Below are 19,014 nucleotides of genomic sequence, written 5' to 3'. Positions count from 1 at the left end.
TGACTGGGATAGCAGACTCAAGAATAAGACGGTACATGAGCAGTGGTGTACGTTTAAGGGTATACTGTATAACCTTCAAGAAAAATTTATTCCTATGAAGAAAAAAAGGGGTAAGGGTAAGAACAGTCAGCCATGGCTCAGTAAAACTATAAAGGATAGTATTCGGCTGAAGGCAAGGGCATATAAGGTAGCCAGAGATAGTGGGAGGGTAGAGGGTTGGGAAGCATTTAAAGGTCAGCAAAAAATAACTAAGAGATTAATTAAGACGGGGAAAATAGACTATGAAAGGAATTTAGCGAACAACATAAAAACTAATAGTAAGAGTTTTTATAGCTATATAAAAAGAAAAAGGGTGGCTAAGGTGAACGTTGGTCCATTGGAGGGTGAGACTGGAGAGTTGTTGGTGGGGAACATGGAAATGGCAAAGGCATTAAACGAGTATTTTGTATCAGTCTTCACCATAGAAGACACAAAAAATATTCCAACGCTGGATAAACAGGGGGCGGTAGGAATGGAGGAGCTAAATACTATTAAGATCACCAAGGAGGTGGTATTAGGGAAATTAATGAGACTGAAGGAGGATAAATCCCCTGGGCCTGATGGATTACATCCAAGGGTCTTGAGGGAGATAGCGGTGGGGATTGTGGATGCATTGGTGATAATTTTCCAAAACTCCCTGGAGGCAGGAACGGTCCCAGTGGATTGGAAAATGGCCAATGTAACACCTATATTTAAAAAAAGGAAGTAAACAGAAGGCGGGTAACTATAGACCGGTTAGTCTAACATCGGTGGTGGGTAAAATGTTAGAGACAATTATTAAAGAAACACTAACGGGGCACTTGGATAAACATGACTTCATCGGACAGAACCAACATGGTTTTGTGAAGGGGAAGTCCTGTTTAACGAATCTGCTCGAATTCTTTGAGGAAGTAACAACCCGGGTGGATAAAGGGGAACCGGTGGATGTGGTATACTTGGACTTCCAAAAGGCTTTTGACAAGGTGCCACATAAGAGACTATTGCTAAAAATAAAAAATTATGGGATTGGGGGTAATATATTAGCATGGGTAGAGGATTGGCTAACAAATAGGAAGCAGAGAGTGGGGATAAATGGTTCATACTCGGGATGGCAACCGGTAACTAGCGGGGTTCCGCAAGGGTCGGTGCTGGGACCCCAGTTGTTCACAATTTATATAAATGATTTGGAGGAGGGAACCAAGTGTAATATATCAAAATTTGCGGACGATACAAAAATGGGAGGAAAAGTAGGGGATGAGGAGGATAGGAAGAGTCTGCAAAAGGATATAGATAAGCTAGGTGAGTGGGCAACAACTTGGCAGATGAAATTTAATACCAATAAATGTGAAGTCATTCACTTTGGGGAAAATAAAATGATAGGGCAAGTTATTTTCTAAATGAGGAGGAGCTGCGTTGTAATGCAACGCAAAGGGATCTAGGGGTATTAGTACATGAATCACTGAAAGTTAGTATGCAGGTGCAGCAAGCAATCAGGAAGGCCAATGGAGTTTTGGCCTTTATTGCTAGGGGGATTGAGTATAAAAACACGGAGGTCTTGCTGCAGCTGTACACAGTATTAGTGAGACCACATTTGGAATACTGTGTACAGTTCTGGGGTCCATACTTAAGAAAGGATGTACTAGCCCTGGAGGCAGTGCAGCGAAGGTTTACAAGATTAATTCCTGCAATGAGGGGATTGACATATGAGGAAAGGTTAAGTAGGCTGGAACTCTACTCTTTGGAGTTTAGAAGAATGAGAGGCGATCTCATTGAAACATATAAGATCGTGAGGGGCCTTGATCGGGTGGATGCACCGAGGATGTTCCCAATGATCGGGGAAACTAGAACTAGGGGACATAGTTGCAGAATAAGGGGGGGCTCTTTTAAAACTGAGATGAGGAAGAACTTCTTCACCCAGAGGGTGGTTAATTTATGGAATTCACTGCCCCAGGGAGCAGTGGAAGCAGAAACTTTAAATATATTTAAGACTAAAATAGATGGTTTTTTAGCTGCCAAGGGGATAAGGGGCTACGGGGAGAGGGCAGGGATATGGACCTAGGTATGGTTAGTATAGTAAGACCTGAGTGATCTCCTGGACAAGTGTCGATCGCCTAGATTGGGGTCGGAGAGGAATTTCCCGGATTTTTTTCCCGAATTGGACCTGGGTTTTTATCCGGTTTTTTGCCTCCCCCAGGAGATCACGAGGTTCTTGGGGTGGAGAGGGGTGATAGCGGTATAAAGGGGAGGGTAGTGTCTTGTGTTCTGTGTCTTGTGTCTACTGTTTGTGGGTAAGTGTGTCTGTTTAGTGTTCAGCCATGAGCGAATGGCGGTGCGGGCTCGATGGACCTGGTGGTCTGCTCTCGCACCTACTTTCTATGTTTCTATGTTTCTATGTTTACAGTCCCCACCCTGTCACTGACCCGCCAACCCTTCCAAGGCACCTTAGACTCAAAGCCCACAAGCCCATTCTCTGTCCTTATACCGTGTACAATTTGATCTCAATGTCATCCCCCTTTGGTAGCTACGCTTTTGGAGCAGAGCAGGTATCAATCCCCCTTGCAACTGGGAGATCAAAAAGGCCTTGTCAGTCCCAGCATTGGGTTCAGCGAACTGGATCTCCCGGTTGCTAACCAATTTAACTCCACTTCCCATTCCCATACTGATGGAAATCTAACTGCCCCCCCACACCCACTCCCCTTCTCCCCACATCCCTCCATCCCACCTTACCTTCTACCTGGCGCCTGCCACCGCTACTTTCCTCCCTCTGGCTTCACAATCGCAACTCTTCAATCCTGTCTCACACCTTCTGCTCTTATCACTGGTCTTTGTTCCAACCATTTGCCTAACATGAACAATTGCCTTGCCTGTGACCACCTATTACCTGCCTCGCTTTGTCCTTCCTCCCCTCTCCTCTTCCAGCTTTCCCCCTCCACCTACAATCAGTCTGAAGAAGAATCTCGACCTGAAACGTCACCTATTCATGTTCCCAGCATATGCTGCCTGACCTGCCGAGTTATCCCAGCACTGTGTGTCCTTTTATGTATTAACCAGCATCTGCACTTCCTTGTTTCTACATCTAAGATAGACTGCAACAGTATTTGTCTTGGTTCATTTGTGGGAATTTACTTATTGCAAGATTCGCACATTACGAAGAATGAATATATTTTAAAGTACTTTTCTCCAAAGTACGCCTTAAGATCAGGCTCGAAGGGCCGAATGACCTACTCCTGCACCTATTTTCTATTTTCTAAGATGTGTATATACAAGCAAGTTCTCATTAGTCTGAAGAACTTGTGAAGATTCACACTAAGCAGTTTTACTCACGTGGCAAACCGGATCGGCCTGAAGGCGTGGTTCCAACTGAAAGAGAGAGAAAGAAGATTAATTCCACATTTCCTTATGACATAGGAAACCATTCGGTCTAATAGGTCTTTGCCAGCTCTCAGAACAACTCCATTTCCCACCACCCCCTCACCAGTTAACCAACCCAACCTGCATGTATTTGGGTTGAGGGAGGACACTGAATTACCCAGGGGAAACTCACGGGGTCATGGGAAGAACGCACAAAGTCCATACAGACAGCGCTGAATGTCAGGATTGAACTTGGGTCACAGGAACTGTAAAGCAGCAGCTCTAACAACTGCACCACCGTAATTCCTTCTTTAGTTCTCCTGCATCCATTTTGGGAAGAGCATCCAAAGAGTTGCAGCCTCCTCCATTACTCACTGGAATCCCTGCCGCATTCTCAAGAGTAACTGGGACCAGAAGCGCTCCTGACTTGGAATGGAGAGGGTAGATGTGTAAAAAATCATGAGAGGGTATATTGGGTAAACGCAAAGTCTTTTGCCCAGAATAGGGGAATGAAGAACCAGAGGACATAAGTTTAAGGTGAGGGGAGAAATATTTAATAGGAACTCGAGGGATTTTCTTTGCACAAAGGGTGGTGGGTTTATGGAATGATCTGCCGGACGAGGTGGATGAGGCAGGTACTAACTATCACAATGTTTAAGAAACATTTAGGCAAGTACATGGAGAGGACAGGTTTAGAGGGATATAGACCAAACGCAGGCAGGTGGGACTAGTGGAGATGGGACATTGGTCGGTGTTGGCAAGTTGGGCCGAAGGGCTTGATTTCCACACTGTATGACTATGTGGAATGGATAAGGTAGATGCGGAATAGATAGAATGGATGTAGGGTATTTTACGTAGAGATGGGGAATCAAGAACCAGAGGGCATAGGTTTACAGTGAGAGGTGAAAGCTTTAATCTGAATCTGAGAGGCAACTTTTTCCACACAGACAGTAGTGGGTACATGGAACGAGCTGCCAGAGGAGTAAAAGACATTTGGACAGGTACTTAGATATTGATCTGAGGTATCCAACACCTAAAATGAACTAAGTGCAATACAAATGGCATTCTCCTGGCCTTATGAAAAAAAATATTCGTCTGTCGTGAGCATTTTAAGTGACTGAAAGAAAATTGCAGTTTAGTTATGGGATCCTGCTATTATCCATTTATTTAGTCCTCCCATTCCTTTGTCATTTTTTTGTCATTCATTGGTAGGGGGTAGTATTACACACGCACGAATGCATGCATGCACACACAGTGACCACTTGTCCCACAAGTCAAGTCAAGTCAAGTCAAGTTATTTGTCACATACACATCCGAGATGTGCAGTGAAATGAAAGTGGCAATGCTCGCGGACCTTTGTGCAAAAAGACAAACAACAAAACAACCAAACAAATTATAAACACAATCATAACACACATATTCTTTTACACAATAAATAATGGAAGGAAAAACGTTCTGTAGAGTTAGTCCCTGGTGACATAGGCGTTTACAGTCCGAATTGCCTCTGGGAAGAAAGAAAGGGACACTAATTGTGAGATGGCTAATCCTTCATGGGGTGGGCCTGAACCCTTCCTCATCTGAAGCACCACAAAACAAGTCTTTCCAGAGAGGGATGGAGCATCCAACCTTGGTTGATTTCCCCAAATTCCCAGGCTGATAGCAGGAGGCTGGCTAGTCATCCAGCATGGACCGTACATGAAGGCTCTCCTTCTCCAAGTATACGTATCTGTGCACATTCCATGTGGTCCTCCAGCTCAAGTACGGTGCGGGGAGGAGGTTAGTTTAGTGATACAGTAGATGTAGAGATGGGCCCTTCGGCCCACCAAGTCCAGGACGACCATCAATGACCATATACAAGTTCTATCCTGCACACCAGGGGCAATTTACAGAAGACAATTAACCTACAAATCTGCACATCTTTAGAATGTTGGAGAAAACCTACACGGTCACAGGGAGAATGTACCGTCAGCACCTGTAGTCAGGCTTGAACCCTGGTCTCTGGAGGTGGAAGGCAGCAGCAGTACCGCTGCGCCATTGTGCCGCCCAGATTGTGAGCAAGGGAACGGCATTCCTTGGAAATGGACCCTTGGCACGCATTCAACATCCTGGGAAAAACAGCAAAGATGAAACACAAGCCACGTGCCCTCACAATAAACCACTGACCTTTGACCCCAACACAGGCCTGTTGACACTCCTTCTGGTCCACATAGTTGTTTTTGTTGCCCTTGCAGCCACCGTAGATGAAGTCCTTGCACTTCATTTCCTCGGCATCGTAATACCAGCGTGGGAAGGAACCGCGGCAAGGCCCTACTTTACGACTGGCAATGCAGTATTCTGGAGTGGGTGGAGACACAGGTTAAAAGTCACCGTGAGATAACGGTGAGACGTTTAGTTTGGTATAGGTTAGAGAGACAGAGTTGAAACAGGCTCGAGCCGACCAGCGATCCCCATACACTAGCACTATCCTACACACTAGGGACAATTAACCTTCAAACCTGAACGTATTTGGAGTGTGGGAGGAAACTGGAGATGCCAGAGAAAACCCACGTGATCACAGGAGAGAACGTACAAACTCCGTACAGACATCACCCGTAGTCAGGATCGAACCCTGGCCTCTGGCGGTACGAGGCAGCAACTCTACCGCCGTGCCACCCACAGTTTCGTTGAACAATCTGTGATGAAGTATACCTCGTTGCCCAGGAACCGAGGCTGGATAACAATGTCCATCAAGACTCTTTAATTCATGTAAAGCCTTCCAAGTAACTTCCTACATTTTAAACCCCTGTGCTAATCCAATCTTCCATGAAAAGCTGCAATGATGTGCACTTCAATCAATTCCTATCTCCCTTTCTACAGATTCTCCTGAATTGCATTTGTTACGGTATAATTTGTTACACTCTCCCCGTTCAGTACTTTCTTGGTCTGTCACTGCCCAGTGCCCCACTGAGCTGTACAAAGCCACACATCCACCGACCAGCTCCTGTATACTTACAATTCTACAGCCTCGCTGTGCTACCTGCCCCCTCCTGCAGCCCCACGCCAGCCCAGCCCTTCCTACAACCCTGCCTCTCTCCCCACCGCCCACCCTACTAAGCCACTCCACAGCTCTCTCCCCTTCTCCCAGACCTTCCCGTGGTCCCAGTCATGGCGTGAACTCTTCCGCAATCTTGGCCCTGTCTGGTCCCTCCCGATTGCTTCCCCCTCTAATCCTCAGCCCCACTCCTTGACCGGTCCCCCTCATGCCTCTGTCCAGTGGCTGCTTCCACAAGTGCCCAAGCCCCATTGTCCATTTCCCATCCATTATCCATCATCTCAATCTGGAGAACTTTAAAGGCTTTGCCGACTCATGTACTCTGATCTTCCACTACATAGTGAAAATAGCTCATCCATTTTTAAAAGGAAGCAACAATTCACCATCCATATTTTGTGCATTTGCCCTCATGCCCTGGAGCCCCTTTTCCACTTGACCCGGAATTGAATAAATTCCATCCGTGACCACCCTTCTCCCCCCCACCCTGCCCCCACAAACAGAATGTCACCAAGGCCACATGCAAGTTTAACACATTCTCTGCTTTCCAACCTTCTACAATGAAGGCTTCAAACTAACTGCTTGTAGGACACATAGTGCTGGAGTAACTCAGCAGGTCAGGCAGCTTGTGTAGACAACATGGATAGGTTTTGGGTCAGGACCCTTCTTCTGACTGAATGTAGGGAGGGAGAAGACAGCGTGAAAAGGGGAGAGGGAGGACAAAGCATGGCATTGCAGGTGGACACTGGCCCGGGCGGTTGATAGGCTGATAGTGGGAATAAAGGCCAGAGATAAGAGCACAAGGAATGAGACTGGTTTGAAGACTTGCAAAGAGAGAGGAAAGTAACAGGAGGGGGTGGAGGCTGGAGGGTAGAAATAGACAAGAGTCCAAATGGGGCACAGGGGTAGGAGGGGAGAAGGGGTGGGACAGGGCGGGAAACAGTTAGAAGTTATGTAAATGATGATGCCAATATTGTGAGCAATCTTGGGCACCATATCTAAGGAAGGATGTGCTGGCCCTGGAGAGGGTCCAGAGGACGTTATCAAGAATGATCCCAGGAATGAGTAGGTTAACATATGATGAGCATTTGCCAGCACTGGGCCTGTACTCCCTGGAGTTTAGAAGAATGAGGGGGCACCTCATTGAAACATACAGAGTAGTGAAAGGCTTGGGTAGAGTGGATGTGGAGAGGATGTTTCCACTAATGTGATAGAATAGGACTAGAGGTCATAGCCTCAGAATTAAAGGATGTTCTTTTAGAAAAGAGACGAGGAGGAATTTCTTTCGTCAGAGGGTGGTGAATCTGTGGAATACTTTGGCCTTATGACATGTTAACTGCTCGTTGGGTTTGGGAGAGCATGCTTACCCTCTGACTGCTCTGGCGAGAGGACGGTTATGGTTACATCGTCATTCGTCATCTGCCTGGCTGTGTCTGTGACCGTCAGCTGTAAGGTGTAAACCCCCACCTTCAGGTTGGAAACCACCACCTCATCCCGATTTTTAGTCTTCTGTGGAGAAAACAAAGATATGAAGCCTTTGTACAAACTTGAACTGTTTTCTCTGGAACGTCAGAGACTGAGGGCGAGACTTGATGGAAAATTATAAGGAGCATGGATAAAGCAGACTGTCAGAACCTTTTCCCCAGGGTGGAAATGTCAAAGACCAGAGGGCATAGTTTAGTTTTCTTTTTTTTGGTTTTAGTACAAAGGTACAGAGTGGAAACAGGCCCTTCGGCCCACCGAGTCTGTGCCGACCAGTGATTCCCGCACACGAACACTATCCTACACACAATCGGGACAATTTACAATTAAACCAAGCCAATTATCCTACAAGCCTGTACGTCTTTGGAGTGTGGGGGGAAACCAGAGATCCCAGAGAAAACCCATGCAGATCACGGGGAGAACGTACAAACTCCCAGCAGACAGCGCCCCTGGTCAGGATCGAACCCGGGCCACTGGCGCTGTAAGGCGGCAACAACAACGTGCTATTTTATAGTGAGAGGGGCAAAGTTTAAAAATAATGTGCAGGGTAAGTTTTTCTTTTACACAGAGAGCGATAGGTTTGCTGGAACACACTGCCAGGGGTGGTGGTGGAGGAAGTTATGATATAGTGACATCTTTTAGATTGGCCCAGGGAATGCAGGGAATGGAGGGAAATGGATCACATATAGACATGGGAGATTAGATCAATTTGGCAACATGTTTAGCATAGATATTGTGGGCCGAAGGACCTGTTGCTGCACTCTACACATGGGTAAGGAATTATTTATTCTATTATTTATTCAAATCGTTTGCTATGTCGCTCTTCCAGGGAGATGCTAAATGCATTTCGTTGTCTCTGTACTGTACACTGACAATGACAATTAAAATTGAATCTGAATCTGAATCTGAATCGGAAAGACAGGAAGCGTTGGAAGTAATTGTCAGGCCAGGAGAGTGGAAATCTGTTGCGCATCAGCACACTCTGTGTCAGCTGGGTTTATTGTCTTTGGGTGGGGACGATACACGTTCACTTTGTGAAGCAACCTTACGATGAAAATATTCATCATCCTGTTGAAAACACGAGAGCAAATGTTTGGGCAGCTGTTGGATTGTTTCCTCCGCACACACAGGTGTTAAACGGGCTTTATTCTATTTACAAAGTTGAGCCTTAAGAAGAGTTTGCCTCTCCCCTGTGATCGCAAATCAAATGTAGAATCAAGTGTAGAAATGCAGATGCAGTTTTACACACAAAAAAGAAGATACAAAGTGATGGGGTAACTAAGCGGTTCAGGCAGCGTTCCTGGAGAACATGGATAGGGACGTACACAAAAATGCTGGAGAAACTCAGCGGGTACAGCAGCATCTATGGAGCGTAGGACATAGGCAACGTTTCGGGCCGAAACCCTTCGACGTTTTGGGTTGAGACCCCTCTACAGACCAAAGATCTTTGCTACAGGCTGATTGTACGGGAGTGGGGAAAGGAAGCTGGGAGAGTGGAGGGGCAGGACAAAGCATGAGAGATAATGCGTGAATATAGGCGAAGGGGTTTTTAAACTGGCAGATGGTTGGACAAAGGCCAAAGATGACAAACACGGAAGTTGTGAGACAAGAGGATTGAAGCGCTGTGAGTTGCAAAGCCAGAGGAAGAAATGTAGGTGGATGGAGAGAGGTCCAGTGCATTCAGAAAGTATTCAGACCCCTTCACGTTTTCCACATTTTGTTACGTTACAGCCTTATTCTAACATGGATTCAATTCTTTTTTTTTAAATCATCATACAGGCAATACCCCATAATAAAAAAGCGAAAACAGGTGTTTAGAAATTTTTGCAAAATAATTAAAAAGAAATAACTGAAATATCACATTTACATTAGTATTCAGACCCTTTACTCAATACTTTGTTGAGGCATCTTTGGCAGCGATTACAGCTTCAAGTCTTCTTGGGTATGACGCTACAAGCTTGGCACACCTGTATTTGGGTAATTTCTCCCATTTGGCTCTGCAGATCCTCTCAAGCTGAAGAAGGGTTTCGGCCCGAAACGTCGTCTATTTCCTTCACTCCATAGATGCTGCTGCACCCGCTGAGTTTCTCCAGCATTTTTGTGTACCCTCTCAAGCTCTGTCAGGTTGTATGGGGGGCGTCGATGCACAGCTATTTTCAGGTCCCTCCAGAGATATTCGATTGGGTTCAAGTCCGTGCTCTGGCCAGGCCACTCTAGGACATTCATAGACTTGTCACGAAGCCACTCCTGCATTGTCTTGGCTATGTGCTTAGGGTCATTGTCCTGTTGGAAGTTGAACCTCCGCCCCAGTCTGAGGTCCAGAACGCTCTGGAGTAGGTTTTCATCAAAGATCTCTCTGTACTTTTCTCCATTTATCTTTCCCTCGATCCTGGCTAGTCACCCAATTCCTGCCACTGAAAAACATCCCCACAACATGATGCTGCCACCACCATGCTTCATCGTAGGTTTGGTATTTGCCAGGTGATGAGCGGTGCCTGGTTTCCTCCAGACGTGACACTTGGCATTCAGGCCAAAGAGTTCGATCTTGGTTTCATCAGACCAGAGAATCTTGTTTAGGTGCCTTTTGGCAAACTCCAAGTGGGCTGTCATGTGCCGTTTACTGAGTGGCTTCTCTCTGGCCATTCTACCATAAAGGCCTGATTGGTGGAGTGCTGCAGATATAGTTGTCCTTCGGGAAGGTTCTTCCATCTCCACAGAGGAACTCTGGAGCTCTGTCAGAGTGACCATCGGGTTCTTGATCCCTGACCAAGGCCCTTCTCCCGCGATTGTTCAGTTGGCCGGGCGGCCAGCTCTATGAAGAGTCCTGGTGGTTCCAAAGTTGTTCCATTTAAGAATGACGGAGGCCACTGTGCTCTTCAGGACCTGCAATGCTGCAGAAATTGTTTTATACCCGTCAGCAGATCTGTGTCACGACACAATCCTGTCTTGGAGGTCTACAAAAATTCCTTCGTCTTCATGGTTTGGTTTTTGCTCTGACATGCACTGTTAACTGTGGGATCTTATATAGCCAGGTGTGTGCCTTCCAAAATCATGTCCAGTCATAATTAAATAGCATAATTCATCGGCTCAGGTTATACCAAATAGGACGGGGCGGTGGTGCTGCTGCCTTACAGCGCCAGAGACCTGGGTTTGATCCTGACCACGGGTGCTGTCTGCATGGAGTTTGTACATTCTTCTTCTGACCACATGGGTTTTCCTCCAGTGCTCCGGTTTCCGCCCCACTCCAAAGACATACAGGTTTGTAGGTTAATTGGCTTTGGAATAGTGTGTACATTGTCCCTTGTGTGTTGGATGGTGCTAGTGTACGGGGATCGTAGGTTGGTGCAGACTCGGTGGGCTGAAAGGCCTGTTTCCGCGCTGTATCTCTAAACTAAACTAAACTTCACAGGCAGCATTGCACTGAAGTGTTCTACTGTGGGAAAGGATCTACCTACTTGAACACAGTAATAGCCCTGTCCCACGGTGCGAGTTCATTCCAAGAGCTCTCCCGAGATTAAAAGAAATCAAACTCGTGGTAAGCACAGAGAATGAACGTAGCGGGTACGTCGGAGCTTGGGGACGTCTCTTAGTGCTAACGGCAGGTACTCGGGGAGACTCGCTAATGGCAGGTAAGCACGGGAAGACTCGTGAAGATTTTTCAACATGTTGAAAAATGTCCACAAGAGCCCCGAGTACCGACGAGTGGCCATTACCGTAAATCTCCGAGTTTGAATCAGGGCAAACGCAGGAGAACTCTTGGAATTAACTCGTACCGTGGGACAGGGCTTTAAGGCTCCAGAGGCAGAGCTGTGATAATGACCACATGTGGGTGAGAGTTAGATCTTGGCCTGAACAATGGAAACAATACTCGACGTATGCCAATATGTTGCGTTTCTGTGGAATATGTCAAACAGCTTACTTTACGCCAAAAAGTGGAGGAAATCCGCCGCATTTCTCGAGGGAAATGGACACAATGTTTTGGGTTAGGATCTTTCTTCAGACTGGTAAGCCTGAGGAGGGTGATGACCAGATACATCGTCTGTCCATTCCCTCCAGAGATGCTGCTTCACCCACTCGGTTCACCCAGTACTTTGTATTTTGCTCAAGTTCCCAGCACCTGCAATCTCTTGTGCTTCCAGTTTACTCATGGCCACCAGAGGGAGCAGTTAAACAGAAAGACAGGTCATCCAACAGAACAACACTCCATGAGTACTGAGGTGGGAGAATAAACCTGCAGTGAATGTATCAAAAAGCATTGAGGTATGTCCATTGGAAAAGTTCCATTCCAAGTGCACGACCAAGCAAATATTACCTGCAATTTAAATGCAATAACCTGCAGATGCTGAAAATTGAATGTTAAAATAGAAATGATCAGGCATGAACCCAGCTGTTATCAGGCAACTGAGCCATCCCATCACCAACAAGAGCACGGCCCTGACCTACCATCTACCGCATTAGATTACCTCGAATTACCTTTAATCGAATTTTACTGGACTCTATCTTGCACTAAACGGTATTCCCTTTATCCTGTATCTGTACACTGTGGACAGCTTCAACGGACGGGCAAGAACTGATGGAAAGAGCACTTCCAAGAACTCCACAACCGTGACAGCACAACTGAACCAAACATTACCCACCGCATCCCCCAGAGTCCCATCAGAGAAGTAATGGAAAAACCTCCCACTATGACAGAGGTTCAAGATGCCATCAAGAGCCTTAATAACAACAAGGCCACCGGCCCAGATGGGATCCCAGTTGAGATCTTAAAGGAAGGTGGACTGGAGCTCCTGTACAACATCCACGTCGTACTCCTCAAGGTCTGGGAAAACGAAGAACTTCCCTCAGAACTCAGGGAAGCTCTAATAGTGCATTTTGAAGAAGGGGGACAAGGCTGAATATGGAAACTACAGGGGCATCTCGCTCCTGTCAACAACAGGCAAAGTCCTTGCTCGTGTCCTCACAAACTGACCTCTACCACAGTCTGCGGAGGTACTCCCAGAATCAGAGTGTGGCTTCCGCCCATCCAGAGGTACAGCAGACATGATATTCACAGCACGCCAACTGCTGGGAAAATGCAGTGAACAAAGGCAGCCTTTGTACATGGCCTTCAAAGACCTGACAGAGACTTTTGACGGTAGACTGCCAGATTCTTTGGAGCATACTATCAAGGTACGGTTGTCATTTCAAGTACATCAAAATATTGAGGCTTCCACATGATGGCATGTCGGTCACAGTGTCTAGCAATTGTGGCTCTGAGTCCGAGCCCTTCACTGTGGAAATGGGGGTCAAACAGGGATGTATCACCGCACCCATCCTGTTTGTCGTCTTCACTGCTGCCATACTTCATCTCATTGGTGAAGAGCTGCCACACGGGATCCCAATCGTCTACAGAACTGACGGTGGGCTCTTCAACCTTAATAGGTTGAAGGCCAAGAGCAAAGTCAGTAACACCGCCATCATGGAGCTTCAGTACGCGGACAAGTGCGCCATTGCAGCACTCTGCAGAAGACCAGGGCATCTTGAATGCCTTTGCCAAGGCATATAGAGCCATGGGCCTAGCCTTAAACATCAAGAAGACCCAGGTCCTCCACCCAACCAGCCGTCTACCCAGCCCACTATAAAAGTGGACGACACCACTCTTGCAAATGTTGACTACTTCCTTGGCAGCATTCTTTCCTCAAAAGCTGACCGACTCTGAAGTCAACCATCAACTGAGTTGTGCCAGTGGAGCCTACGCCAGGCTCAGGAAAAGAGTCTTTGAAGACCGAGACCTAAAGGCTCAAACAAAACTACTGGTCTGCAGAGCCATCATCCTCCCCACCCTGTTGTATGGAGCCTAGTCATGGACCTACAGCAGGCACCTGAGCCCTGGAACACAACCGTCAAAGATTTTTACGAAAGATTCTGAGGATCAGCTGGGAGGACAAACGCACCAACGTCAGCGTTTTGGAGGAAGCAAATATGACCAGCATCACCACAATAACGCAGCACCAACTTCGATGGACTGGCCATGTCATCTGCATTTCCAACACACGTCTCCCTAAACAAATCCTGTACTCTCAACTGAAGGAAGGTCGGCGAGCCCCCGGAGGGCCAAAGAAACGCTTTAAAGACAACATCAAGAACAGTCTGAAGAAATTCCACCACATTGAGCAAATGGGAGCACGTTGCACTGAACAGGCGTTCCTGGAGGAAATACGTGCAGGAAGGAGCTGCACGTTATGAAATGGAGCTATGTCGTGTCACAGAGGCAAAGCGACAGCACCGTAAGGAGAGAGAGAAGGGGGCTCAACGACGACCAACCACCGCCAGTCAGTCTCCACTACCCACGTTGCACCAAGGTGTGTGGAGCGCAGATCAGCCTCTACAGACACCTGCAGACCCACAAGTAGACGACCTCGGTACATGTGGCCATAAACTAAACTAGAACTAAACTAGAGAGAGAGAGAACCTTTCATCAGTATCACCAGATAAAAAGAAATGGAGCTGAAAGGTTTCTCTCCCCTTGAATGCTGCCATGAGTATGTGAGGTGTTTCAGATGTAGATTAGAAAGGACTGGGCAAGGGAGGATAGTAGGGAATGCTGTTTTTTTGGAGATAAGTTCTGTGGGGCACAAGCAGGCATTTGACCCTTACCATGGGTAGTGCTGTCTGTGGACTGAGAAGGACATCAAAGTGGGCAGTGCAGGACAGGGGAATGATAAGGTTGCAGGCTGTGGAGGCTCTGGGGATCTCCCTGGTGATGAGATTGGTAACAGACTGAGTGATGATGGCCTGGCGTTCATCTGTGGGGATATAGTCAACAGGTAGGTATGAGGTGTCAAAGAGCAAGGGGCCTGGCCTCAGCATGATGGAGTGCAGCCCACCAGACTTGACTGCAGGTACAGGTCGGAAGTGGCATCGATGGACACAGCTTGTGAACGGCCGGGGTGGGGGGGGCTGTGAAGGCTGAAGTTAGTGGGGCTGGCGATGGGCGCTGGCAGTGGTAAGCTTTGGCGTTGTATCTTCCGGCAGGAAAGGCGTTGCTGGTCTCAGCCCTGTGGCTGTCGGGCGGGCGGCATGATCTGGGGACGGACCCTCAGGCCTGCGGACATCCGGGAGCGCCGCTGAGTCGAGGAGAGTTGGTGGGGAGGAGAGCGGTCTGGAGATGGTCAAGCTTGCGGTCCTTGGTGGTTAGGAGAGTGAGGAAGCGTTGATCAGAGGTGAGTCCCTGCCCCAAACCCCTCTTCCCCAGCTTACTCCACTCCCTCATACAATCAGTCTAAAGGGTCCCAGCCCGGAACATCACCTATCCATTCCCTCCAGAGATGCTGCCTTACCCCGAGTTACTCCAGCACTTTGAAGCGAGCAAGAAACAAAATGCGACAGAAAAGTGGCCGATATTCTCCTCGAGTGTGGAAGGACTACTACTCTTCTGGTCAAGGCCGTTCACGGAAAAGACCATTTGGCCCATCATTTCCATTTTAGATGCTAAATCGTCTGAACGCACCTTCTCCCATTTCATGTGGACTGCCAGGTTTCATGAGCAAACTCTGGGGCTGCAGCTAAATTCAAATCAGGCACCAGGTCACGTCCCTCCAGGTTACAGTCTTAACGTGCCCTCATAAAGTGGCCACAAAGTGCTGGAGTAACTCAGCAGGTCAGGCATCATCTCTGGAGAATGAGCGACGTTTCAGGTCGGAACCCTTCTTCAGACTGAAAGTAGATGGCGGGGAGGTCGGAAAAGAGCAGAGGCATAGCTTGAGGTGGCACAGTGGCGCAGCGGCAGAGTTGCTGCCTTATAACACCAGAGACCCGGGTTTAATCCTGACCTCGGGTGCTGTCTGCATGAAGTTTGTATGTTCTCCCTGTGACCGAGTGGCTTTTCTCCGGGTGCAGGTGTGCAGGTTAAATGGCTTCGGTAAAAAAAGTAAATTGTCTAGTGTGTAGGAAAGCGCTAGTGTACGGGGATCACTAGTCGGCACGGACTTGGTGGACGAAGACCTGTTTCCACACTGCATCTCTAAACTAAAAAGCAGATTTTGCAGACAAAATGTGTAGTAATGAACTGCAATGCCAGATAGGCAAGAAGTGCTAGACTAACTCAGCTGCCTGACCCGCTGAGTTACTCCAGCATTTTGTGTCTTTCTTCAGTATACACCAGCATCTGCAGTTCCTTTGACACATTTTGTCATAAAATGGCAGCAGGCACTTATTCAGTGTGTTACCAATACTTCTTTGTACAAAAGTTTTTTTTTTTTAACCTCACTCTGCTCTCTCCCTGACTCACCTCCCCATTAACTTCCCGGAGCCTCTCCTGTCTGAGGAAACAAACAAGCCACCTGATAAAAAAACGACAAGCACAGCCCATTGCCCGACACTGCATGAGCAGGCAGAGTCTGGCTCAAGTTGCAGCAGGTTACAAACCAAAGATCTTTGTTGTAAACCATCTCCTCCCGTGCAGGTTGGACTGGACGGGTTAGTTTTTCTTGCACCAATCATAGTCAGTACACTCATCCCCCTCTCCCACTTTCACGGGAGCCCAATGACTCATCCTTCTCCAGAACTGAAAACTCCCGTTTCCTTTTATATGTGTTCACTCTGTAGGCGGTCTTGGAGAGGAAGAGTGTGTGTTGGGGGGGAGTGTGACAAGCTTCTGCAGCAGGTATGCAAAGCACCTAAATAATGTTGCTAGCGTAACCAAAGCAGGGCTAACAACAAAAGTGAACAAGCTGATCAAAGAGCAGAGATAATAAACTATCCTCCACTTATTCACCCTCCAAACGTCACCCATTCTTTCTATTAGTTTATAGTTTAGTTTAGAGATACAGCATAGTAACAGGCCCTTTGGTCCAATGAGTCCACACCAGCCGTCCATCACCCGTTCACAATATTTCTAAGTGTAGGAACTGCAGATGCTGGTTTAAAATGAAGATAGACACAAAATGCTGGAGTAACTCAGCGGGACGCAGATCTCTGGATAGAAGGAATCGGTGACGTTTCGGGTCAAGACCCTTCTTCAGACTGGGCCAGGGGAGTGGGTGATACAGAGATAAGGAAGTGTAAGGTGTGAAAACGAGACAAGGGGGGAGGGGGTGATTAAGGAAAATGTAGAATAGATCATTGTTAGCTAGGAGAAGGTAACAACAAAGCAAACAGATAAAATGTAAGGGCGGACAGTCAGACTAGTCGCAGTTACTGGGAAGGGGGGAGGGATGGAGAGAGATGGAAGGCAAGGGTCATTTAAAGTTTGAGAAGCCATTATTCTTTCTATCCTGAGATGCTGCCTGTCCGCTGAGTTACTCCAGCATTTTGTGTCCATCTCCATTTTGATTACTAGGCCACTCTTGCCGTTCTCACTGAAAACAACTGCTCTGCCAACTTCCTCACAACCTGACATTAACATTTAATTTCCTAAATTCAACCTCTTGAGAATTACCAGATTGATTTCATTTTTAATTAAGATAAGGTCCCATTATTTGGATTCGCTTAGCTTACTTTAGAGATACTGTGTGGAAACAGCCCCTTTGACCCACCAAATCCATGCCGATCAACATTCACCCACTCACATTCGTTCTATCCTGTACACTAGGGACAATTTACTGCAGCCAATTAAGCTACAAACCTGCGGGTGTATGGAACATGAGTGGAAACCGGTGCACCCAGGAAAAATCAACGTGGTTACAGGGAGAAGGTACAAACTCCGTACAGACAGCACTCATAGTGAGGATCAAACCTGGGTCTCTGGCGCCGTGAGGCAGCAACTTTACAAGAGTCAAGAGAGGAAAATGCCTAACCCTAACCCTAACCCACGCCCCTTCCAGAGCTGCCCACGGCTGGAGTCGCTTTGGGACCGGCTGCGGGCTCCGTACATGTGGCCCCACAGCGCATCCACCTCTGCGAGCATGCCCTTCTGGTGGTGATGATGGAGCAGCACTGCCCCCTGCACGCCGCCTGGGCCGCCTTTAGCACCACTATAGCGCCAGCTCCGTCATACCGCCCGCATGCTTTCTGCAACATCAGCCTGCCGACAGCCCAACCGACCACTCGCACCACCACCGGAGGCCCAGCCCAACGCTCACCACCCGCTGGAGGCCCGACCCGGACGACCGCTCTCACCACCCACTGGAGGCCCGGCCCGACCCGACCCGACCGACCGCTCTCACCACCAGAGAGTTTTATTGTCATGTGTCCCAGATAGGACAATGAAATTCTTGCTTGCTGCAGCACAACACAATATGTAAACATAAATACAGAACAGGAGATGAAAGTTCAGTGTCTATACACCATAGACCATATATATACACAATAAATAAACAGATAAAGTGCAATAGGCTGTTACAGTTCAGAGTTTGTTTGATGGCGAGTTTAATAGCATGACGACTGTGGGGAAAGCAGCTTTTCCTGAACCTAGATGTTCCAGATTTCAAGCTCCTGCACCTTCTTCCCGATGGAAACGGAGAGATGAGTGTGTGGCCAGGATGGTGTGGATCTTAGATGATGTTGGCAGCCTTTTTGAGGCAGCGACTGCGATAGATCCCTTCGATGGTGGGGAGGTCTGAGCCGATGATGGACAGGGCAGTGGTCACAACTTTCTGCATTCTTTTCTGTTGCTGGACGCTCAAGTTACCGAACCAAGCCATGATGCAACCAGTCAGCATGCTCTCTACTGTGCACCTGTAGAAGTTCGAGAGAGTCCTCCTTGACATACAGACTCTCCGTAATCTTCTCAGGAAGTAGAGGCGCTGATGTGCTTTCTTTATAATTGCATCAGTGTGCTGGGACCAGGAAAGATTTTTGGATATATGCAAGCGCAGGAATTTGAAGTTCTTGACCCTTTCCACCATCGTCCCATTGATATAAACGGGATTGTGGGTCCCTATCCTACCCCTTCCAAAGTCCACAAACAGTTCCTTGGTTTTGCTGGTGTTGAGAGCCAGGTTATTGTGCTGGCACCATTTGGTCAATCGGTCGATCTCACTTCTATACTGACTCATCACCATCAGTAATACGTCCCACAACAGTGGCGTTGTCGGCGAACTTGATGTTGGAGTTCGCACTATGTCCGGCTACGCAGTCATGGGTATAGAGTGAGTACAGCAGGGGGGTGAGCATGCAGCCTTGAGGTGCTCCCATGCTGATTGTTATCGAGGATA

The 19,014-nt window shown here is 47.6% G+C and overlaps 1 protein-coding gene across 1 annotated transcript in view; it reads right to left on the bottom strand.

Annotated features, from left to right (window-relative positions):
• The window catches only part of LOC129700397 (kunitz-type protease inhibitor 1-like), an 84,406-nt gene that overhangs the window by 13,667 nt on the left and 51,725 nt on the right, over nt 1–19,014 (bottom strand). Inside the window, exons 3-5 of the mRNA XM_055640846.1 lie at nt 7,765–7,906; nt 5,533–5,703; nt 3,343–3,378 (exon numbers count right to left, since the gene is read on the bottom strand). Coding sequence (XP_055496821.1) covers nt 3,343–3,378; nt 5,533–5,703; nt 7,765–7,906 — 349 coding nt within the window. The remainder of the gene's footprint in view (nt 1–3,342; nt 3,379–5,532; nt 5,704–7,764; nt 7,907–19,014) is intronic.

This window comes from Leucoraja erinacea, chromosome 9, assembly GCF_028641065.1.
Source record: "Leucoraja erinacea ecotype New England chromosome 9, Leri_hhj_1, whole genome shotgun sequence".
Taxonomy (NCBI): Eukaryota; Metazoa; Chordata; class Chondrichthyes; order Rajiformes; family Rajidae; genus Leucoraja; species Leucoraja erinaceus.
Note: the sequence above shows the minus strand (reverse complement) of the source record. Positions and strands in the feature narration are given on the sequence as shown.